The sequence below is a fragment of the Dermacentor andersoni genome, chromosome 8 (assembly GCF_023375885.2).
Source record: "Dermacentor andersoni chromosome 8, qqDerAnde1_hic_scaffold, whole genome shotgun sequence".
NCBI classification, from domain to species: Eukaryota; Metazoa; Arthropoda; class Arachnida; order Ixodida; family Ixodidae; genus Dermacentor; species Dermacentor andersoni.
In genome coordinates this window covers 53,208,186-53,234,013 of record NC_092821.1, presented here as the reverse complement: position 1 = coordinate 53,234,013, position 25,828 = coordinate 53,208,186, and the positions used below count along the sequence as shown (strand labels likewise).

The 25,828-nt window shown below is 43.0% G+C and overlaps 1 protein-coding gene and 1 long non-coding RNA gene across 3 annotated transcripts in view; both read right to left on the bottom strand.

Annotated features, from left to right (window-relative positions):
- Nucleotides 1-10,265, bottom strand: part of LOC126526263 (uncharacterized) — a 32,040-nt gene extending 21,775 nt beyond the window's left edge. The window contains exons 1-3 of the mRNA XM_050174173.3: nucleotides 10,166-10,265; nucleotides 3,388-3,871; nucleotides 703-776 (exon numbers count right to left, since the gene is read on the bottom strand). Of these exons, the coding sequence (XP_050030130.3) occupies nucleotides 703-776; nucleotides 3,388-3,871; nucleotides 10,166-10,181 (574 nt within the window). The 5' untranslated portion in view covers nucleotides 10,182-10,265. The remainder of the gene's footprint in view (nucleotides 1-702; nucleotides 777-3,387; nucleotides 3,872-10,165) is intronic.
- Nucleotides 10,266-19,451: 9,186 nt separating this feature from the next.
- LOC129383551 (uncharacterized) overlaps nucleotides 19,452-25,828 on the bottom strand; it is a 29,628-nt gene continuing 23,251 nt past the window's right edge. For both annotated transcript variants that reach the window (XR_011895983.1, XR_011895984.1), the window contains exon 6: nucleotides 19,452-25,825. This is a non-coding gene — a long non-coding RNA (uncharacterized lncRNA). The remainder of the gene's footprint in view (nucleotides 25,826-25,828) is intronic.

Sequence of the window (25,828 nt, the reverse complement as noted above, 5' to 3'; positions counted from 1 at the left end):
AACGCTTGCCAGTAGTGCTATTTTTGGACGTCAAAGGTGCATATACAATGTGTTGCATGACGCGATTATTGACACACTTGAGGAGTTCTGAATTGGAGGTAGGATGTATCACTGGTTAACGAACTACCTTGCAGGCTGGACCACATTTATGACGACACAGACGGGGAGACCAGTCATCATCAAATCAGCTGTGGCGTCCCTCAAGAAGGCGTACTCAGCCCTACGCTGTTCAATTAACCGTTACTGGACTCTCCGATATAGTTCCAGAGACTGCAACCATGAGCCTATAACGCTGACGATATCTGCATATGGGCTTCTGGGGTTTCACGGCCACAAGTTTGTGCAAGACTGCAACGGGCAATGTCAGTCACCTCGAAGTATTTGCAGCAGCGAGGTCTACAGTTGGCACCTGCGAAGTGTGCGGCCCTTGCATTTACCCGCAAGGCGATGCACCGCTACCAGATTATGATTAACGGCACAGCCATGCCATATGTAACGCACCACAGATTTCTAGGAGTGATAATTGACTGAACCTTGTCCTGGTCTAAGCAAGTGTCGATGCTCAAGTCCAAATTAAGCAGCTTCATACACATGCTTAAATATATAGCAGGCATGTGGGGCCCATCGGAGAGATCATTGCTCCACCTATATGAATCCCTTTTAGTAGGCTACCTACGATACAGCTTACCGATTATTACAAACAATTGTCCCTCCTGCCTACATACACTGGAGAGCTTACAAGCTCAGGCACTGAGAACCTGTCTTGGCCTGCCACGCTGCACTTCAACAAAGGGCATGATTGCAGAAGCATCTTTACCTCCTATAGATGCTTATCTCTCATGCGAACCTTTAAGGGTATGTCTGACTATTGACCCGCCGTGAATGTCACCCTCTATCGACCATTTGCATTTTATGTCTAGACAGCATTTTCTCAGAATCTCTTTCGCGTCATGATAGGATCCTTCCCTTAGGCTTTACTACACAAAAGCAGCGGCTGTGCCAGCGTGGACTTCAAGACCTCTGGTGAATCTCCATTCCCGGAGTCAGGAAAAAATTATGTATACCTTCATGTGGACTTAAACAACTTACTTTAACCCATATCTCCGAAGAATATGCCACTTTCATACGTATATTTACTGACGGGTCAGTGTCAACAACCACTTCAACAGCAACATTCGTAATACCGAATATGAAGGTCAGTAAGCACTTCCATCTCGGCCACCAAACTAGCTCAACAGCCGTAGAGATTGTTGCCATTCAGGAGGCAATTCGTTACATTTCGATGGAGCCGCATCAGACGAACTAAATTTTGCGATTCCAAGCCGGCACTTCAGGTGATCAATTCTGCCCTTAGACGAGGACCTTACTATGTCCTTGCTTAAGAGGTGATCGAATCACACAATGTCGCCGTAAGAGCTAGCCACTGCATAAGGTTTCAGTGGATTCCAGTACACTGTGGCTTACATGGAAATGAACTCGCCGACACGGAGGCAAAGATGGCCCACATTAATGCTGCGCCAGTGTTCAACTCATTTTCACACTAATGCCCTAGTGTACAGGCTTCTACGCGATAATACTGCAGTATATTGGGCCTCGCCAGGTCACTGTCATCGCTGCCTTCACTAGCTCGACCCAGAGATGAAAATACAGATGCCACCGAACATGAAAAGGTGCAAGCTTGCTGCACAGATTACTGTTAGGTGTAGCCTTCCCGCAGCGCTACCTACATCTCATTGGCCAGGTGGACAGTGCGAATTGAGAGGAATGCGATATTCCCAAGATGATGGAACACCTCTTGTGCATCTACCCACGATTTGATGTACAGAGAAAATCACTGAAAGACATCAGAATTTGCCGTTGGACAATAAACTGAAAAGGTTCTCTTGGGACCTTCGCCTGATCCTCGTCATCAGCCTGATAGTTTGAAGGCCCTCAAATTTTTGTATGAGAGCAGACTGGACAAAAGACTGAAGAGCCTCTAAATGCAAGCTTCTCACCACCATCTTCATCGTCATAATCAATGTCTTCTCTATTCTTTCTACACCCTTTCCCCTTCCCCTAACGCCAAGTACAGGTCAGAAAATTGACTCAGTCCGACCTCTCAGCTTTTCTATCATAATAAATACCTCTCTCTCCCATTCGACCCTATCGGAAATTTTGCTTAAGCAGTGGAACTTGTCAAGCTATTTGGGCAGCATCTCACTGCAATCATGTTGAAAGTGGTTGATTAGAGGAAACGTAAGGAACTTAAATGTGAGGTTACCATGTTGCCAGGAGGAGAGCTTTAGTGCTAACACAGACACCACTTTACCTTTACTAGTATCTGCAAGTCACATTTCCTGCCTTCTTCGGTACCAGAGATGAGAAACCATATCACATGTACATCACCAGCGCCCAGCTTCCCTTTTTTTTCTGTGTTCGCCATATTTTTATTGAAAGGATCCATCGATGTCAGCAATGGCACTAACTTCCATTTCACCATCCTTGCTGGTAGCTTCGTAGCGTGGAAAGCACGGCAAAAGGCTCATTCCCGAAAGTCCCCTTCACCGCAGCATACACCAATGATATGCAATCAAACATATGCAATGTATTGCGGTGAAGCACAGCAAGAGTAGAAAGTGGTCACTGTCACAAGGCAGATGTATGCGTTCCTTAATGATACATACGCACACATGCAATTTCCTGTCGCAGTACAAGCACCCAGACAGCAAATAAGAGCAGTAAAAGTCATGGGTCCAGAATGCCCAGTTTTTTGGATGTTCTTATGGTGCCTAGGAAGTTAATAAATATTGGACGTTGACTGTAACAAGGCGAGGTGTTTATGTGTCTGACCTTCATTCCCCCCTTTCATAGTAAGGGCACACAGGCTTTCATTTTATATTTCGGGTTTTCGTCCCACAGAATAGTTTCATAATTTGCTGAATATTTGTCATTGCGGGACCAGTGCACCAAGCCTGTTTGTTGGCAGCACCCAAACCTGGCGACGAGCCATTCAACCTACAAGAATGATCACTTAGGCAGCAGTATATTTCGAAGAGGCCAAGTCTTGATGGCTGCCCTAACATTCAGAATATATTCTGGCTACATCACTGCAAACAGCAGTGTCTTGAGGGCAAAGTTCAGCGATGACTGCCTCTAAATTTGTGATGCCTGCATACGAAGACATACCGCAGGAATATGGTTAGTGTAAGAAAAGGAATATCAGCCCACTCTTGTTGCAAATTGTTAGATTATGCCGAAATACCTTGTGAAGTTGCCAGCTTAACATATAGAAACATATCAACATTTAGCACCTAAATTCCATGCAGCATACTGCGCAGGTATGTAGATTAATAATTTCAGACTGTGTTTAATGCATAATGAACCACTACAAGGCTGGTGACTTACTCAGTGCGGTCATGGTGCTTTGTTTTCATATGTGTTTTCAAGTGATTAGCCACCACAAAGGTCTTCGAGCAGATGGTGCAGCCATACGGTCGCTTGCCTGAGTGGATGTGTAAATGAGCATTCAGGGTCCATCTACGTCGGAAGCTCTGAAGGCACAAATGACACTGAAACGGCCGCTCCCCAGTGTGGACACGCAGGTGTGCGTTAAGATTGGCCTTCTGCGAGAAACTCAGCGAGCAAGAAGGGCACTGAAATGGCTTCACGCCTGAGTGAACGCGCAAATGCCTAATCAGTAAGGATCTGCGCGAGAAGCTCTGAGGGCACAAATGGCATTCACATGGCCGCTCCTTTCTGTGAACCCTGATGTGTGCTTTCAGATCGGATAGTTTTCCAGTTCCAAAGTCACAGCAATCACAACGGTGGAGGTGTCCTTGTTGCGACTTGTCCTCCTCGGTAGTTGTTGGGCACGATGGATGCTTTGATCCTGCACAATGAAAACCAAATTAACCTTAAGGAATGCCAAAATCAGAATGCACGGATGATAGTGCTAATGATGAGCCCTTTGTTAGTTCAGTAGTTCTGGAGAGCAAGCTCAAAACATATCACACAAAGCAATGTTCTGATTCGCTCAATATTTATATTAATTTCAAGCACCAATAAATTCTCTCCACTGAAAATTGAGTTTTAGCACATTTACTGCATCTTCCCAATCATTAAAAAATGTAAACCTAGGGAATGCATTGATAACTTTCAATTCAGCCAGTTTTATCAAGTTTATGGAATGTGGAATACATGTGAGAAATTACTACGGGCATATCAGGTATGAGGCCATTAGCAATTCATAATAGCATAATTGTAAAGCGCCTTCCTAGCTACTTAAAAAAATATGCCTGATGTAAAAGATTGTCCAAAACAATCTTTAAAAAAAGCAGGCACCCACTACATGACATAATTTCAGTGAAAGCGAGACCCAGCCATCTACCTCACTCATATTACTAAACCCCTTTCTTTACACTTGAAACAATGTACAGGCATGGCCACTACTAGCGGGAAAACAGGAGCTCATGCCATTGTTCCACTGAATGCAACCAGCGGCGCCTCGTGAAGTTTTGGCAGAGGACTCACCATAGCACATGACTTGCAGGGCTTTTCGCCAATCACTTTCACTGCGACTGCGCCACAAGAATTCACGAGATGCCGGTGGTGGTGCTCTCCATGGAGCAATGCCACAAAACTCCCGTGTTCTCACTAGCAGTGGACTTGCTTGTACATTCTACCTAAATTCAAATTTTCAGTGCAGGGCCACTTAGAAGTGCATCACGGTGTGTGCAATGTGTAGTAAATATTATTTTCTTTACTGATTTCACATTTCATGAAATCTCTTGGTGTTCAACATTGTCCACAAAGCGCCAGAAGGGAATATGTAGTTCTTTATTGACCACGTTTGTGAAATTCAAACATAGGTACTTTCACACACACACACAAAAAAGAAAGTTTTGCACTATAAAAAATATTGAACTGAGACATGCTAGAGTGCAGCCCTTCTATGTGCTGCCGCTTCCGTCAAATAAAATAGAAAAGTTTTCAAGCTATCTTCAAAACTTAATGCTATCCTTAATGCTTATCACATAGATACAGTACTAGGTGTGCAACAGTGCAGATAAATAATTACGTAACTATCAGCTATTTTGAGATGCTTTCTGTTTAGTTGACTCACTTCGAGCACAAACATTTCTTCACCATAGTATTTGCTTGTGTTACCCATTGTGACCACGTTGGCCCTCTCATTAAAGTTCGTGCCTTTTACCACAGCCTATGTACCAGTAACACATGCAATACAAGTGAAGATGCAATCACCGAAACATTTGAAATGATGAGCATGCGCTGTTAATAGCGGAATGCCAAAATAATCCTTTTCTTGGACAAGCACACCATCCTCAATCAGATAGTCTGTAGCAACACAAACCTAGGAACATGAGGTCACCCCCTTTGCACTGACGGTGCATATGTAATACAGCCCCCTCCCCCTTTTCTTTATGAATGCCTTACCACATGGTTCCCGAGATAAAAAGAAGCACGCTTGAGCAATGAAGTCCTCAAGTGAGACCAGATGCCTTTTGTTATACATACTTCACTATTAAAGGTGTTTTGTGGTCTTATGTTGGTAATGCATCCTCTGAGACATTTACTACATACATAATACCCACGACAAAAAGCAATGCAGAATAACTATATATGCGTAGTGTAATCAGCTGCTGCTTCAGCATTTACATATATTTCATCGCTCGAGTTTTTATGTGTCACTCTGTTTTTCTTAGCATTAGACATCAATACCAATAAAAATTACCAGATGAATAATCACTGAAGAAAGTAATTGGTGCACACTGTTCAAAATGGTAAACCAGGTATGTGGTCTAGCAATGCAAGAGCAACCTCAACAAAGAACAAGCAACATAGTCCATCAATGCAGTCTATGGTCATCTCCATAGATGAGAACACAAGGAATAATGCACCATAGTAAACCATTGTTTTTAACCACACAAAATAGAAAACAACAGGCATTGCTCAGAATAAAATAAATTGTGTACAGTAACCATCTAGTACTTCATAAAAGATCTTAATGGACCACTGTGCTTAAAGTGATCTTATACTCCCATGTTTATATTACCAAAACAGGTGCATCACTGCATAGTTATAAACATAGCAAGGCAAAGCACAGCTAATTCTTGGAGATAAGAACAAAAGAACACATGCTATGAAATGATGAGTGATTCTAGAGTTTAAGAAATCTCTCGTCAGAGGCTGGCACAATGGCGATTCAGAATTTTTTAGAGAGATAGAAAATGCGACTGACCCCACACTTTAACCACTTGTACAATGGCATTGTACAAAGTGTACTTACCATTGCAGGGGAGTCAAAATACGCCTTTAAACAAATACAACTCTAGAAACATGGCCCACCGGTGAAAGCAGCAGTTCTGCTGCCCTACTTGGACTAATGGAGGAATGAACTAAGAACACAGAACACAACACTCTGCTCAAAATTTTAATTGCTGTTGAATGCCTCATGAAAAATACATTCAATGGCAAATATAAAAAGAATTTCAAGTGCTGTCACTCAGCTCCTCTAGTACACTCAACACAATGAAATACGAAAAATAGTGTATCAGGGGAGAGAAGGATTGGCTTTTTAACAAACAATTGCAAAGAAGGTTATTTCTATGTAAGCATATGCAACAAGGAAACATATCAACAATAATTACAATCACTAAGCCCAAAGATTTATATAGTGCTCGAAAACAGACAGTCAATTCGTAAGGAATACAGATCACTCAAATACTGTAAAGGAATGCTTATGTGCAAGAAGACAATGACACGGTTCAAAAAGAGCCATAAGAAAGAATTCTCCACGAAGGAGTACAAGTAGATTAATCAGGTAATAAAAATGCAAATAAAAAATTGATTTCTGTGGTATCATGTGCCAAAACCACGATCCAATTACGAGGCATGCCATAGTAGGGGACTGCTGATCCCACCTGGGGATCTTTAAAGAGAACCTCGGGTGATTTTTCAATGTCCACAGACCTAAAAAAAATTTTCAATATATGATCCCATTTGCACTTTGACTATTTGTGCCAAGCAATATGACTGCAAGTCATTTAGTTTTCCTGAAAACGAGTTTTAAAGATCTCTTGCATGTTCCCGACTGATGCCAAAGAATGTACTATGTTTTGCTGGCCACCCTGTGTTTGTGACGTCATTGGCTACAGCGTGACCTCGCACAGAAATGACGAATGTGCCTCCTTTTCAACAAGACGATGGCCAACAATCATCGTTTTGACGGACATCATAACCGGTACTTCTATTCGTCCTGCCGCAGCACAATGTTGCCATACACTATGAAACCAGAGGACCACAATTTCAATTGATGTTTTCCTGTCAGTCTGGCTTCACTAGGTTGCATCTGATGGCATGGTGCAGGCTGACACAGACTACTTTCTGTTTCAAGATGGAAAAAAAGACCAATCCATAGCCATGCAGAAGCGATGAATGAGCGTTTCAAGGTCTCCTTTATTTATAAGATTTGCTACTGACAAAATGATGTAAACTTTTGACAAGATTGCCGATTACTTCAAACTTTCATTTAAAATGTATTGTGTGCAGCAAAGGAGTGGTTGCCGCACTGAAAAACATGTGAATGAGTTTAGCAAGGTAAAGCCTTAGGCCAGTTGGTGAGACATTGTAAAAAAAAATGCTACAGGCACATGATGGAGGCAGACTGCAACACAGGGCGGTACTTGCAACTGAATTTTTATTGAAAAACAGCATGGCTAATATAGAAAATTGCAGTGTAACCCAGCAACCAACAGTAACCAGCATGAAGTAAAAGACCAGTTCACTGTCGTAGTTGTGTGTTCCTCAGTTCAGCGATACACAGATTATAGGAAGGAAGGGTCAGCTTGAAAGAGATTGTAGAGGCAGTGGCTATCTTGCGTTTGCAACTGGATGAATTTGTTAGCTCCCCTTATGTTTCTGTCTTGCAAAAAGAACTGGGGTTCCTTACCATGCGAGTCCTTTGTTGCATTCTTCGATGTAAGCTTATTATGCCATTGTTTCTATGAATGAGTGATTTTGTCGCTTTTCAGGCTTCTAATCTTGGGTTATCTTTTTCATGTGTTATTTATTTTTTGTTGCTCACGTTTATGTGTTTTCATTTCATTTTGTGTTGCTCCCTTCCAGCTTTATCACTTCCAGTCGTTCTTAACCTTCCGAGAAGTTTCTATCTTCAAATTTTTTGGTCTTTTACTTCATCCTGGTTACTATTGGTTGTTGGGTCATACGTGCCATCTTTTATGAAAGCCATGCTGTTTTTTCAAAAAAGAAATTCAGTTGCAAGTACTGCCCTGTGTTGTCATTTCCCTCCGTCCTGTCTGTAGCATTTTTTTTTTTTTCCACAATGTGAATGAGATGATAAAATAGGTTCTTCTATGAGTGCAGTCATACTAAGTCCCGAGAACTTGGAAATACTGTTTACCTGAAAAACAAGGCAGCCGCATTCCGGTTGTACCTCAGCACACAGGTCTTTCCTCATACTGATAGTATTAACTAATGAGATCCAGTTAGCTTTCCTAATATGCACACAAACATCTTTTAAAGGGTCCCTTATCAGGCTCAATTGGAAACTTTGGTTATACACCCAAAGACCTAAAGTGTCAAAAGGAATACATTATGCTGCAAGAATTTTTCAAATTGGCACATTATTAGGGGAGAGAGAAGGAATCAAAATGTAAAGCTACTGTGCTGCAAGGAAGCAAGCTTCACTGCCAACGCAGATGCCCAGTTTGCATTGACTAGTGTCCGTAAGTGACATTCCTTCCTTGCATACTTCGATACTGAAGACACAGAATTGCATCCCATGCATCTCGATAGGCTAGCCTACTTTATTATTTTTATTCTACTTTCGCAGCAGGAGCACTCCCCGTGTTGGTTTAGCACATTCTACGTTCGACGCTTTACCACTCACAAGATTTAATTGATGTTGTGGACAGTGCACCCCACTTAAAGGCGTTTATGCGTGCAACCTTGGTTTTCCAGCAAGGAGTGGGGTTCTCTCAAGATTTGCTGAATAACTCATCATGTGACCCATGCACCATGCCAGTCTGTTAGCAATGCCCAAACCTGGTGAAGTGCTTGTAACTCACAAGAACGGTTGTTTAGGGAGGAGTAAACTTGGAGGAGACCAAGAAGTTTCATTGGCCACACATTAAGAATTTATCATGCCTATTTTTATTGCAAATACGACTCTTCTCAAGGTATACGTGATGGATGACTACTTTTAACTTTGTTGAACTTTCCCAAGCAGTCAAAGTGCATAAATATGGTTAGTGTAATGCGAGCAGTGTCAGTACAACAAATTTCCTAGCAACTAGTTAGGCCACACTCAAATAAATGTTACTTGGCAGTTCAGCATATGCTCAAACATAGCACAACTTGTGCCCCCTTCCCAATTCAAAAGAACACCACACAGCATACAACACATGACCAAATGCATGTCACCCTTGTGTAGAGCGAGCGAATAGTGGCTGCTATGGCGCTCCGGAGGAAACCAGAGACGCCCAACGGTAATTGCTGGACCTGAGATTAGATGCGTCTCGGCACGTTTGGTTTGGTCACAAAGGAAACCTTGCTCTTTCACCACCCATAGGAGTGGAAGCTTATGCAGTGCCTTCATCTTGCCACTGCTACTTGCATCCGTGGCAGTTTCGCTTTGGCGTAGAGCAAACCAGCATGAACAGAGACCGAGGTTAGTTTCAAGACAAGCACCTTCTCACTGACACTCAGCTAACGGGCTTCCACGGGCGGTGAAAGAGCAAGGCTTGTCTGTAAGTGTGGCCATACATTCACAGACGCATCTAATCCAGGGAACTGCAACTACCGTCAAACGTCCTGGTTGGCCCCGAAGCGCCCAGGTGGCTGCCATTCACATGGTCTATACAAGGGCGACGTGCACTGTACAAGGTAGATTCCACATTCAGACTACATTTATCAAAAAAGTACACCAATGTAACCGCAGCCTATTCCGCAGCATCACAGTGCTGTGTTTTCATATGTGTCTACCAAGTTATTGGTCTGTACAAAGGACTTGGAGCAGATGTTGCAGTGATATCGTGGCTCGCCTGTGTAAATGTGCAAGTGTCTCTTGAGGTAGCTGCTTCTCACAAGTAGCTGCTTCTCACAAAAGTCTGAGGCCATGAGGGGCACTGAAAGGACTCCTCACCTGTTTGGACCCTCATGCGTGTTTTCAGACAGAACAGTCTTCCAGTTTCAATGTCCCAGAAGCCACAGGGGATGAGAAGTCACTGTTGCGACTTGGGTAGTTGTTGGAGAGGATGGATGGTTTGATCCTGCATAATGAAAACCAAAGTGCAATAAGGAAAGCCAAAATCAGAACACACAGATCCTAGTGCTAGATAAAACTAGATTAGTTCGATACCAGCAATGCAATGCATGCTGCTGATATGAAAAATGTAAAGGCCATGAAATGAACGAGTTGAGGACAAATATTTCAATGAAACTTTGTCATTCAAGAACCTTGTTTACATTCTGTATATATGCAACGGCCAGAGAAAAACCTCCATGACGCTGTTTTTCATTCCATGTATTACGCAGGAGCAGCTTTCCCCGGTCATGCATTGTAATTGCACCAAAATTATAATCACAACAGAGATCGCATATAAAAAGCAAGAGTTCTGCAAAATATACATTAGAAATGTGAAGATACAATGAAATATAGGAACGTGAACATACAGCTTGATAAAGGGCAAAAAAGTGTCACTGGAAACAACGTTCACTACGTGTATACACAAAACCTACACACACAAAACAAAACACACAGAAGAAACCAAATAAAATTAGTTATCATTACAGCAACTTTACATGATTTGCACAAACAAAGGCAACGTCACAGAGGCTTTGGTTATGGGCGATTAAAAAAAAAGAAGGTCCAGTTTACAAATCGGAGACTGAAAAGTTATATATTAGGTATGCATCTTACTGCCCAGAGTGTATGTAAATTTTGAGGAATTTGTTTCCGTGACAATGTGCAATGGCAGATTATTCCATTGTATCGCAGTGCAAGGTATAAATGACTGACCAAATGTGAGGGAACATCACATGATGCATTTGACTTTGCAAGAATGATCACGATGCGGAAACATGGTTGCGGGTCCACGCATGAACTCGTTATGAAGAGATGCGTGATAGTAAAGCTTATGGAATAGTGTTAAACAAGATATATTACGACGAAGGGATGAGGCTTCAAGCTCGGCATGATTTTTTAATGCTGTTACACTGGTTTGTCGTGAATAATCTGACAAGATGAAGCATACAGCACGGTTCTGCATGGCTTCCAAGTCAGTTATTAGGTATGTCTAATGGGGATTCCATATGGCTGAAGCGTACTCTATTTTAGGGCGTATCAGAGTAGCGTATGCCAATTTGTGTAAGTGTACAAGAGCATGTTTGAGATTATGTTTAAGGAAACCAAGTGAACAGTTTGCAGATGCAAGAATATGGTTAATGTGGTTATTTCACGTCAAGTTAGGGGTTAAGTGTATGCCAAGATATTTGTGGCTGGAAGCTTGTTTAACAAGGCTGTCATTTAAGATGTAAGATGTTGAAGTTCAGGGTGCCTGATTAGTAAAAGACATGAATTTAGTTTTAGCAAGATTTAGAGGCATTAGCCAGGTTGAACATCATGCATTAATAGCGTTTAGGTAAGATTGAAGAATCTCACGATCACAGTTAGAGTGAATATTATGAATATTACGATATAGATGCATTCAACAGCAAATAGTCTGATATTAGATTTGATGCCGTCAGGTAGATCATTAATATCATTACGATATCATCAAGCAATGCTCAAGAGACGAGCCGCCGCTAGAACGACGATGAAGTTGGTTGGTGCGCTTGGTGCGAGCGAGTGTCGGCCTGGCTCCAGTGTAAATAGCCTGTAAATAGTCTCTTCTGTCTGCGTCTTTGCACACGCAACAATTTAGGAAAAGTAGAGGCCCAAGCACACTTGCCTGTGGTACACCAGATGTTATGGGGACTAGAGATGAGATGTGATTGCTAACCAATGTAAATTGCATCCTGTTAGAAAGTCTTTTATCCATGTGTGAACAGTAGAGTCGATGTTCAGCTGTGTAAGCTTGTGAATAAGTCGACGATGAGGGAAATGTTCAAATGCTTTTGAAAAATCTAGGAATACGGCATCTACGTGAATTCCGGTGTCTATTGATAAATGTATGTTCTGAATTAAAGGAGAAAGAAGAAAAAACTTTTTCGAGCACAGTCACAAGCACCTTTCTTGACACACTGTAACGGGGACAGCCACAAAGGAGGTCCTCGATCATCTCCTTGCAGCCGCAGGTGTTGCAAGTAGGGCTGTCGGCCATTCCAATGCGGAAGGAATAAGCGTTTGTGAATGCCACGCCGAGCCACAGGCGGCACAAAAGTGTTGCTTCCGCTCATGGTAACCCTAGTGGAAGATGGAGCTGCAAACGTGGATCCAAATGTGGATCCTGTGGAAATGTGCGTTTGTGCATTCACTGGTGTTCCACAGAGCCTGCGTAAGCTCGCGTGTGAGGGAGCAAAGACATGTGGCTGCATCTGTTCTTGACAGTAGTATGATTGACAAGAAGCAGACCATGACTGTAATGCTTTGTGACCAATAAATCTAGAGCAGCACAGATAGTTGCAAGTTCTGCAGCCGTCGATGATGTCATGCGAGATGTCTTGAATATGATGGTGAAAGATTTTGCGGGAATTACCACAGCTCCAGCTGAACTTTCAGAGGAGACAGAACTGTCAGTGTAAACGTGGATGCGTTCTACTAGCGTATCTGTGCTCCGAGATATCCAACTCCTATTTTTATTTGCTGTTCGCTTGATTATGCATGCAAGAGAGTGAGGATTGGTGCAAAGCTACTCCCTGATCTAAAGCGGCTGTCGCATGCGACGTTTAGTAGGACAACAAGGCAGAGAAATAGGCAATGATGATAACTGTTTCCTTTCCCCTCTTGGCTGGCAAAATTAAAATTTGACTGTGCGGTGTGCCATGCAGTTGTTGCTCTTGATTTCAATAAAATTTGCAATTCTTGGAAATTAGCAGCCACTTTATTTGTGTAGCCCAGGCAAGGACCATGCCCGCTCGTCTAGTCACCATTACACACGCGCAGTGCCCTCCGCTTCTCCGCTCACACCATTATCTCCGCATGGCAGCTGCCACCATTCAGGCATCTTCAGGCAATCTTTAGACTGGTGTGCTGCCCTCACACTGGGAGATAGCAAAGGTCGTACCCATATAAAACTGTGAAATGGTTTACCCATCAGCATTAAATCTTCATCCTTTCATACATTTAGTCATGTCCTTAAGCTTTTTTATATGTATAACTAAGTTTAAGTCATTCATTACACTGCATTTGCCATTTGTATGTACATATTGAGTTTTTTTATGCACTGTAGGCTTGTATACAGACAATTTGTTTTCCTTAATTTAATTTTTCTATATTGTATTTCATGACTGTGTTTGTTTCTTTTAGTTAGCTTGCTCTTCTTTAATACATCTCTCCAATGTTATTATTAACCTAGGGTCCCGCTGCACTCTGACTTTAGGACCCTCGTCTGTACAGTGTCTTTTACCCATTCATTGTATTTAAAGAATAATAAACTGAAACTGAACTTAAAAAAACTTAACCAAAGGCTGTACATAAGGCAGCATGTGAAACTTTGCACAGTATGACTCAATAAAGGTTCACATGCTGGCCCAATCTGCTCACACAATCCACACCATAAAAACAAGATGGGACAAGATACAATGGCAGTATGAATCAATGGACAGTTTTTCAGCTTGACAGCATCTTAATCTACTTAGATATATATACGAATGAATTGTATGGAAAAATCATCGCTATGAACGAGATGCTACCTGCTTTGATACAGAGGACCATAATTAAGCATGCTTTTCTATAAATCCATCTTCACTAAGGTGAATCCCATAGCACAGTGAAATCTTATGTAGACTACCTTATGTTTCAAGAAAGAGAAAAAAAAACAAGTACATAGTCAAGCTGAAGTAATAAATGAGTACTGCAAGGTGTCTTCTCTAGATTAGAAAATGACAAAGTGATCTAAACAGGTTCTTCTATAAGTGCATCCATATATCTTCTTGATAACTTGGACATGCTGTTTAGCTCCAAAACAACAAGGCACCCATAAGTGGTTGTACCTGAGCACACAAGTCCTTCCTATACCTAAGAGTATTAAAGGAGCCCAGAAAGACCTTTATAAGTCAACACAGAATGAGCTCATTGTTAAATTACGTGGGCTTATGAACCTCCTGCCACATTTTTTTCCCCGTATCCTTGAAGTTTAGTGTAGTTGAAGTGTAGTTGGACGTAGTTATTGCACCGTGGCTTTTTCTCTTGTTTCGTCTCCACTAGTGCCATGCCCAAAAGTGGAGCGTCTTGCTGGCAAGAGCACTCGTTGCAGTACCCCAAGCCATCCACCGCAGACATAAAAAATCATGCAGTTGCTATCTAAGAGTCCACATGCAGCTGTTGTGTCTAGACCAGCAGTGGAAAGATGAAATCATTTTTCTGTCTTTTTTGACATCACAGATCTATATTTCATTTGTTTACCTCAATATTGGCAATTAAAGTACTATTACTAAGAATACTCTCATGATCACAAAAGCAGCTGATAGATGTTGGTGGGTACAACTGCTTGCGATGACACTGCACGACAGCATTGCGGAGGCAAGAGCAAATGATTTTTCAGATTTTGGCAAGAGACTGTGAATTCCCTGCCACGTGTAGTGCACTAATATTTGATTCACATGTTCACAGGAGCCTCCACAGATCGGCAAAAATTTCTATGTTGTATAAGTGTATGAGGGTCGTTTTAACACTTAATAAAAAAATGACAAGGAAAGTTTTTCATGCACTTGACTGCAGGACAAAGCTCAAAGAAACCTTCACAGCTGAAGAAAAATTTGGCCTGGTCTGATATAAAAACTTTAAAGTGAAGCTGAAGAGTCTGTCGAATTCAATAAGACGCTCATAGTATACGGATGCGTTTAAGTGAACAAAGTGTTGTAAATGCCTTTGAAGATATGTGTGACACATGCTTGTCCCATTTCATATCAGATGAAAGGACAATGTCCAAATATTTATAATCATCGACTATCTTTCATTTTTGCTGTTCGATCGTGTAGGTGAATTCTAGTGGGGTTCTTTTTCGGCTTACTCTCATAAAAACAGTACTGTCCAATGTACTGTCCAGTAATGCCCGACACCAATTTGCTACTTGCGCAAGCTCGTGATTTAGTGTTACTTGATCATTATGGTTCCTAATCTCCCTATATGTAATGCAATCATCTGCAAACATGCGCATCGTTGGTTTCAAGTTCAATGAAAGGAAGATTATGCTGAAACACTTTGTGAAGTAAGCTGGCAGCTTAACATATTAGAACATATCCATACTTCTCGATGAACCACAACGCCTGCAGCCTACTGCGCGGATACGTAAATTCATGTATTAGATTCGGCCTAATACATACTGCGCACCTAAATAGCTGCCGACTTACTCAGAGTTGTCCTGGTGCGTTGTTTTCATATGTCTCTTCAAATGACTGGCCACCACAAAGGACTTGGAGCAGATGGTGCAGCAGTACGGTCGCTCGCCCGCGTGGATGCGTAAATGAACACTCAGGCTGGATCTCCGTGAGAAGCTCCGAAGGCACAAATGACACTGAAACGGTCGCTTGCCAGTGTGGACGTGTAGGTGTTTGTTGAGAGTGGCCTTTTGCGAGAAGCTCAGTGAGCAAGAAGGGCAATGAAATGGCTTCTCACCTGTGTGGATACGTAAATGAGCATTCAGGTTGGATCTCTGTGAGAAGCTCTGAGGGCACAAATGACACTGAAAAGGCTGCTCGCCTGTGTGAACACGCAGGTGTCTGTTAAGAGTGGCCTTTTGCGAGAAGCTCAGTGAGCATGAAGCGCATTGAAATGGCTTCTCGCCTGAGTGAACGCGCAAATGACTAATTAGAAAGGATCTCTTTGAGAATCTCCGATCACACGATTGGCAATGAAATCGCTGTTCCTTTGTGTGGACCCTAATGTACGTTTTCAGATCGGACAGTTTTCCAGTTTCATAGTCACCGCTATCACCACGGTAGAGGTGTCCTTGTTGCAACTTGTCATCCTCAGTTGCTGTTGGGCAGGATGACTGCTTTGGTCCTGCACAATGAAAAACAAATTGCAATTACAAGATGCCAAATGAGAACACACAGTTGCTAGTGCTAATGATAAGCCTTTTGTTAGTTCAGTACTTCTTGAGGGCTATCTCAAAAGATGTCTAACAATGCACTGTTCTGATTTGCTGAATATCTATTTCCTTCAGGCACCAATAAATTTTCTCCATTGGAAATTGAGTTTCAGCACATCTACTGCATCTTCACAATGATGCAAAAATGTAAAGGTAGAGAATCGTTTCAGAATTTTGAATTCAGCGAGTTCAACACATGACTATGCACACGTGTAAATTTTCTACACGCATGTCAGGTATACGAACATCAGCTATTTCATGTACAGCATAACTGGAAAGCACCTACATAGCTACCCTAAAAATATGCCTGATGCAAGAGATTGTCAAAAACAATAAAGAAGGCAGGCACCTGCTATACGAGTTACTGTGATGACAGCAAGTACCTTACTCATTTGACTAACACACTTTACACTTGAAACAATTTACACTCTACCTAATGTTCAAGCTTTCAGCACAGGGCCAACCAGAAGCATATCATGTTGTATGCAAGATGTTTCGAACATTATTTTCGTCATTGCTGTTCCTTTTCATGCCATGTTACTTTTCACCTTGGCGTGCACAATTGTCCAGACAGCGTCATAAGGGAACATGCGATTCTCTATTGACCTGGTTTGCGAAATGCACACATACTTTCACATACACACACAAAAAGAAAGCTTCGCATTATAAAAATTATTCAACTGAGAGGAGCTAGAGTGCAGCCCTTGTATGTGCTGCCACTTTAGACAAATGAAGTAGCAAAGTTTTCAAGCTATTTTCAAAACTTAATGCTATCCTTAATGCTTATCACATAGATACAGAACTAGATGTGTAACAGTGCAGATAAATAATTACGTAACTATCAGCTATTTGAGATGCTTTCTGTTTAATTGACTCACTTCGAGCACAAACATTTCTACACCATAGTATTTGCTTGTGTTACCCATTGTGACCATGTTGGCCCTCTCATTAAAGTTTGTGCCTTTTACCACAGCCTATGTACCAGTAACACATGCAATACAAGTGAACATACAATTACCAAAACAGTAGAAATGATGAGCATTTGGTATTAATAGTGGAATGCAAAATAATCCTTCTCTTGAACAAGCACATCATCCTCAATCGTCTGTAGCAACACAAACCTCAGAATGCGAGGTCACCTCTTTGCACTGACGGTACAAAAGTAATACTGCCCCCAACACTTTTTTTTTAATGAATGCAGTGCCACATGGTTCCTGAGATGAGAAGAAGCACGCTTGAGCAATGAAGTGCTAAAATGAGACCAGATGCCCTTTTTCAACCACGCTTCATAACTGAAGGTGATTTGTGGTCTTGTGCTCGTAATGCATCATCTGAGACATTTACTACATACATACATCATACATACCCACAACAAACAGCAATGCAGAATAATTATCTCTGCATAGTGTGGTCAGCTGCTGCATAAGCATTTACACTTGTTTATTTCATCGCTCAAATTGTTTTTATTTAGTACTCTTTCTTTTAGCATGAGACATCAATACCAATAAAAGATTACTAGACGAGTTAACAACACTGAAGAAAATAAATGGCATTGTCTAGCAATGCCAGAGGCACCTCAATAAAGAACAAGCAACACAGTCCACAAATGCAGCTTATGGTCAGGTCTATTGTAAAGAACACAACTAATGATGTACCATAGTAAACCACTACTTTTACCACACATAAGAAAAGAAAACCAGTATTGCACTGCATAAAATAAATTGTGTACAGTAACCATCTAGTACTCCATACAATACTTTAATTGGCCAGCCACTGTGCTTAAAGCGATCATATATTCCCATGTTTAATTTACAAAAACAGGTGCATTATTGCATATTTATAAAAATAGTAGGCAAAGCACAGCTAATTCTTGGAGATTAGAACAAAAGAACACATGCTATGAAATAAGATTTTAGTGATTAAGAACTCTCCAATCAGAGGCTGGCACAAAGGCGATTCTGTAGAATCTTTTCAAGAGATAGAAAACTGGACTGGCCCATACGCTAACCACTTGTACAATGGCATTGTGCACAGTGTACTTATCATTGCATGGCTGTCAAAACATGACCTTACACAAACATAACTGGAGAAACATGGCCCACCGGTGAAAGCAGGACTTCTGGTACCCTACTTGGACCAATAATGGAATGAAGTAACATCGTGTATCATAGTACTCCACTCAAAATTTTAAATGCTGTTGAATGCCTCATAAAAAGGGCATTCAAGGGCAAATATAAATGGAATTCGAAGTGCTATCGCTCAACTTCTCTGGTACACTCAACACGATGAAATGCGAAATGTAGTGGCATTAGGAGAAAATGATTGGCTTTTTAAGAAACAATTGCAAAGAAGGTTATACCTATATAAGCATAAGCAACAGGAAAACATAGACAATTACGCTCACTAAGCTCATTGATTTATATAGTGCTCGAAAACAAACATTCAATTCATAATGAGTACAGATCACTCAATTACTGTAAAGGAATGCTAATGTGCAAGATGACAATGGCACGGCTCAAAAAGAGCCACAAGGCTCAATGAAGGAGTACAAGTAGAGCAAGCAGGCAATAAAAATGAAAAAAATGATCATTCTTGGGTTTTATGTGCCAAAACCATGATCTGATTATGAGGCAGGCCATAGTAGGGGACCGCGGATTAATTTTGGCCAGCTGGGGATCTTTACAAAGAGCACCTCAGGTGATTTTTTGATGTCCACTGATCTTCATAAAATTTTGAATATATGTTCTCATTTACATTAATTATCTATGCCAAACGATATGACTGCAAGTCCCTTAGTTTTCCTGAAAATGAATTTTCAAGATCTTTCGCATGTTCTTGACTCATGCCAAAGAAGGTGCTATGTTTTATTGGCCACCCTGTGTTTGCGACCTCATTGGTTACACCTTGACCTCGCCCAGAAACAACGAAGCTGGCTCCTTTCTCAACAAGACCACAGCCAACAATCATCATTTTGACACGTTATAACCGGTGCTTCTCTTCATCCTACCACAGTACAATATTGCCCACACAATATTGAACCGGAGGACCACAATTTCAAATTATGTTTTCCTGTCAGTCTAGCTCCACTAGGTTGCATCTGATGGCATGGTCCAGTCTGACACGGACTGATGGGAAAGTATGGGAAGAAAAGACAAATCCATTATCAAGCAGAAGTGATTACCAAGCATTTCAAGGTCTCCTTTATTTATAAGATTTGCTACTGACAAAGTGATGTAAATGTTTCACAAGATTGCTGATTACTTCCACCTTTCATTCAAAATGTATTGAGTGCAGTAAAGGAGTGATTGCCACAGTGAAAAACATAATAATGAGACAATAAAATAGGTTCTTCTATGAGTGCAGTCACATTAAGTCCCGAGAACTTGGAAATACCGTTTATCTGCAAAACAAGGCACCCGCATAGTGGCTGTACCTCAGCACACAGGTCTTTCCTATTACAGATGGTATTAACAAGCAAGGCTATGCAGTTAGCTTTTTTGTAATATTGTCACATCAAAAAAATGGGACAAATGACCAGGATGCAAGAAACAATAACCAGCTCTGCATTCAAAGACCACAAGAGCCGACACGCCAACTTCACCTTCTCTTTCAAAGGGAGTGTGGTTGCTGCTTGTGTCCCTTAATTCGTCTTCCTCTGTTCTGTCGCTGGCTTTTAGCTGCGACATTGGCCTCTCTTCCTAGAAAAGGCCAATAGTATTTTTGCCTCACCCTACACAGCATGCGTGTGCAGCCCAATTGACTGGATGTTGCTTCATCATGGCATACCTGTAATACTTCACTCCTGAGAGGTGTTGCGACGACTCAGTAGGTGTTTCCGTTCGGAGAGAAGTTCGCCTCATACAGGACGTCGTTACGCAAGCAAAATGATAGCAGTCCTCTTGCAAAAAGCCTTGGGACAACGGAAGTGCGACCCTCTAAGGAAATAATAGTGGGTTGCCATTCTAAGTCGTCGCTTTGTTGCTGTGCGAGTGTAGCTGTGTTGACAACTACAAAAGTTGCATCATCGTCACCTTCTGCATTGGCAGATTCGTATGAGGCGTGAGAAAAGCAATCGGCATCCGTATGCTGCTATACCGATTTATAGACAATAACCATGTCGAATTCTTGTAGCTTAAGATTCCAGCGCGCCAATGATCCTGATGGATCTTTTAAGTTCATCAGCCAACAAAGGCTGTGGTGGTCACCGACAACATTAAAGGAGCAGCCATACAAATACGGGCGAAATTTCAAAACTGCCCACGCTACCACAAGGCACTCTTTTTCCATGGTGGAATAATTCGCTTCCGTACAGGAAAGGGCTCTGCTTGTATAAGCTATTACTCGTTCAGCGCCGTCTTGCCATTGCACGAGTACTGCTCCTAAGCCGACATTGCTGGCATCTGTGTGAACCGCTGTCAGGGCGTCTGTCAAAGTGTCCGAGGACTGGGGGTTTTGGAGACATTGCTGCAGCTCGTTGAACTCTTGTTGCTGTTCTTCACCCCATACGAATGCAACGTCTTCCCTAGTGAGGCATGTTAATGGTGACACAATTCATGAAAAGTTTTGAATGAAGCATCGGTAATAGGCGCACAGTCCTAAAAATTGTCTAACTGCCTTTTTGTCAGATGATGCTAGAAAATTTGCAACGGCATCTATTTTGTTGGGATCAGGCCGTACACCTTCATTGCTGAACATGACCGAGGAAGAGAAGCTCTTCAAAGCCAAAGCAGCATTTTTCCAGGTTCAGCGTGACTGGCAGATCAGATGGCTTGAAAAACCACATGTAGTTACCTGAGGTGCTCATCAAGTTGCTGAAAATACAATCACATCGTCCAAGTATAGTAAACAAGTTTGCCACGTGAGGCCTGAGAGTACTGTGTCTGTTAGCTGCTGAAATGTTGCCGGCACAGAGCACCAGCCGAAGGGAAGCACGTTAAATTCATAGAGGCCATCAGGCATTACCAATGCAGTTTTTTCTCGGTCTCTCTCATCAACATCTATTTGTCAGTAACCGCTCCTTAAATCCATCGACGAGAAGTAATGTGCATGTCAAAGTCCATCGAGGGAATCGTCTATACAAGGTGGCGGGTGAACGTCTTTCGTGGTGATCTGATTGAGCTTGCGGTAATCAACGCACAGCGTAAGCTGCCACCATTTTTTTTTTCCTAATACCACTGGCACCGCCCAAGGGCTCTTCGACGGCTGAATAACGTTGTCTTGAAAGATTATCTTTTCTCGACTTCCTACGGCTTCGCATTCCCGTGGAGCCACCCGATACAGGTTCTGCCATATGGGCTTGGCTGTATCATCAATGGTAATTCAATGTTTGGTCAATGGCGTTAAACCAACTCTTGATGTCGACGAGAAGCAGTCCAGAAACTGATTGATGTACAAGTGCCAGGAGGCTTTGTTTCTGCACAGGCAGCAAGCTTGGGCCAACATTGATGGATACATCTGGAGGTACAGGACGCAGGCTGGTGGAACCACCTTGCCTTACAGCAAAGCAGTCTGTGACCTGTTTGAACTTTTCAACGTGCGCGAGTGTCATACCTCTTGTAAGGTGCCTGCGCTCATGGCTAAAGTTTGTTACAAGAACTCCTGTATGTCCACAGTTAATGTTGATGATGCCTCTTGCAACGGATATGCCATGGCTGAACAGCAGCGCTAGAATTTGTTTGGCGACAGTGTCGGAGTTGCTCTGTATGTTGCATGTCACCAAGAGAAGGGAGCATGAGCAAGGGTGAGATGGTCATGTCATCACCGGAGATGGATTTATGTCTATGTTGCTGCTCTGTACAGAGTGCAACCGAACCTGGGGCCATGCTAAACATGACCAACCTGTCCGGAATGTTTATAATGGCAACGTCTTCATGCAGAAAATCCATTCCCAAGATCAGGCACTGCGGCAAAATGACAAAAGTAGCAACGAAGGCCGAGACACCGATATTAATTTTAGTGGTCCTGTGGACGTCATCAGCTGGCCTCCTGCAATTCTTATGTGGGGACCCGTCCAGGAAGTCTAGACCTTCTAAAGGCAATCAGCGACCTATGACTTATTATAGAGAAGTCCGCGCCAGTATCTACTAATGCTGTCACTGGGTGTCCGTCTACGTAAATGGCGAAGTTGTCGTTAACAATTTCTAATAGGCTCGGTGACGTATCGTTCAGTCGTACTGATGGCGTTGGGGGTGTTGTACCATCTCAATGGGTGGCGACCTTTCCCCCAAAGGTCGCTGCTTTTAGCTAGGGGACCTGCCCCGGACTAAATTGGCGCAACTGCGATGGTGCGGTGAAGTTCTCGGTGCAGGTGACGGAGAGCGGGGTCGACAATATGGTGGAGCGAATGGCTGTGCTGGGGTAGATGTGCTGGTGTCGTGTCAGTTGTCCCAACGAGCACGAGGGAAGGTGGTTGCAAAGGCCTGGTATCCAGGGTCACGATACGAGCAAAAACGGTTGGCTTCCCCGCAATGAAAGCAAGGTGGACGTTGGTCGATAGAGCGCAAGAAGTCCGCCTTGCGAACAAGTGGTTGACTGATGGGCATCCTTTGCGACCAAGTTGGAGTAGTCGGCGTAGGGTAGTAGGACGGAATTTCCACGGGCGCATTAAGCTGAGGGGTCGGCGATGGTGGCAGGTGGTATGGAGGGGTTAATGACTCATTGTAAGGACGAGGTAGGGACGACGAGCTGTGCGGCGCTGGAGTTTGATAACGGACGGCCAACGTGTAGTTTATAGACCGCTGGTCTGGTAGCGATTCAGGCAAAGAAATGCTTGCCTGATTTCCTGCCGTACTACCTCTGCGACAGAAGCCACCACAGGTTCTTGCAGAGTCACCACAAGGTTGCGAAGCTCCTCCCAAATGACCTCACGGATGAGCTTACGCAAACAACACTCACTGCTGGCAGTCAGTGCAGCGACGCTGATCAAGGCGTTGCTTGACCGATTTACTCGCAGCACCGTTGTTGAAGTGTGCATTCGATTGTAGTAGCCACCTTAATGAACTCCACAACAGTTGTCAGCGAGTTGCAAAGACTGCCGAACAGTTGCTCCTTCACGCCTCACATCAAATGTCGGATTTTCTTTCTTTCAGGCATCACGGGATCAGTTCGCCAAAAGAGGCGGGTCATGTCCTCCACAAATATGGCGACGCTCTCATTCAGTTTTTTTATATGCGATTCAATGAGTTGCTGAGCCGAATTGCGACGATCATTGTTGACAAAGGTATCTAAAAGTTGCTGCCGAAATTCGTATCAGTAAGACACTGTGCCTTCCCGGTTCCTGTAGCATGTACAAGCGCTGTCTGCCAGGGCGAAGTACACGTGCAAGAGTTTCTGTTCCGAGGTCCAACGATTTGCCTTGGCAGCTCTCTCATATTGTTCAAGGCAATCCTCGACGTCATCAAAAACATCATCGTTGAAGGTCTCGGGAATCTGAGGGTGCTCAACAGTTACCTGTGCAGCGCCTGCCATTGCCATTTCTTCAGATGCAGGACTCCATGGCTACGGGAGTTCCAAGGAAATTAACTCAGGGCGAAGACCTCACTGTCCACGACTGTAGCGGTGGACAGCGAGTATCCACGGCCAGAACTAGGTGTGGGTTCGGACTGGAATTGCCGTTCCGCAGAAGAGTCCCGAGCATCAGGCGTTGAAGTCCAGCAGCTCCACCAGTGTCACGACACCAAAAAAACAACATGCAGGACCAGGATGCGAGAAACAAAAACCAGCTCTGTATTCAGAGACCACAAGAGCTGACGTGACAACTTCGTCTTCTTTCAAAGGAAGCGTGGTCGCTGTTCGTGTCTCTCAATTCGTTTTCTTCTGTTCTCTAGCTAGCCTTTAGTCGTGACAACATGCATGTAAACATATTTCAAAGGGTCCTTTACCAGGCTCAATTGGAGACTTTGGTTATACACAAGTGTCACAAGGACTTTGTTAAGCTGCAAGAATTTATCAAATTGTTTCGCTACTAGGGGAGATAGAAGGAATGAAAATGTCAAGTTACTGTGATGCAAGGAAGCAAGCTTCAGTGCCAGCACAGACATCCATTTTGCATCGCTTATTGTCCTTAAGTGACATTCTTCCCTGCATACTGAAGACGCAGGATTGCATCACATGTATCTTGGTAGCCTAGCCTATGCTACTATTTTTATTCACCTTTCACAACACGATACACTTCCCACTGTGGCTTAGCAAGTTCTGCGTTCGAGGCTCTACCAGTCAAGATTTAATTGATGATGTTGCAGACAGAGCATCCCACATAAAGGCGTTTATGCTTGCAACCTTGGTTTTCCAGCAAGGAGCGCGGTTCTCTCAAGATTTGCTGAATAATTGTCATCATGTGACCCATGCGACATGCTTGTCAACGCCTAAACCCCGCGAAATGCTCTTAACTCAGAACAATGTTCGTTTAGGCAGGGGTAAATTTGGAGGAGTCTCGATGATTGGTCATACATTCAGAATTTATCATGAATATTTTTATTGTAAACGTGAGTCTTCTCAAGGCACAGTTGATGGACGATTGCTTTTAACTTTGTTGAACTTTCCCTAGCAGTCAAAGTGCATAAATATCATTGGCGTTATGCAAGCAGTGTCAGTAGAATGAATGTCCTAGCAACTAGTTAGGCCACGCTCAAATAAACATTAATTAGCAGTTCAGCATATGCCCAAACACAGCAAAACTTGTGCCCCCTTCCCAATGCAAAAGAACACGACCCAGCATATGGCGCATGTTCAATGTACATCACCCGTGAGCAAACACTGGCAGCCACGGCGCTCCGAAGCAAGCCAGAGACGTCTAACGGTAGTTGCTGGGCCCGAGATTAGGTGTGTCTGGGCACGTTTGGCCAAATAGAGAAACCCTGCTCTTTCATCATCCGTGGGAGTACACATTTACGCAGCACCCTCGTCTTGCAACTGTTACTTGCATCTACGGCAGCTTCGCTTTTGCTAACCAGTGCAAGCAAGACTAGGGTTAGTTTCAAGACAAGCGCCTTCTCACTGACACTCAGCTAATCACCCACTTCCGCGAGGCAGTGAAAGAGCAAGGCTTGTCTGCAATTGTGGCCATACATTCCCAGATGCATCTAATCTCGAACCCAGTAACTATGATCAGTCCTTGCTGGCTGCCTCCGAAGAGCCCCAGCGGCCGCCATTCGCACCCTCTACACAAGGATGATGTACACTGTACCATGCAGATTCCACATTAAGACTACATTTATCCAAAGGGCACACCAAAGTAATCGCTGCCTATTCTGCAGCATCATAGTGCTGTGTTTTCATGTCATCAAGTTATCAATCTCTACAAAAGACTTGGAGCAGATGGGGCAGTGATATCGTGGCTTGGCTGTGTGGATGCAGAAGTCTCTCTTGAGGTAGCTGCTTCTCACAAAAGTCTGAAGGCATGAGGGGCACTAAAATGGCTTCTCGCCTGTTTGCACCCTGATGCATGTTTTCAGACAGAACAGTTTTCCAGTTTTATATTGACAGAAGTAACAGTGGTGGACGCATCTCTGCTGCAACTTAGGTAGCTGTTGGAGAGGATGGATGCCTTGATCCTG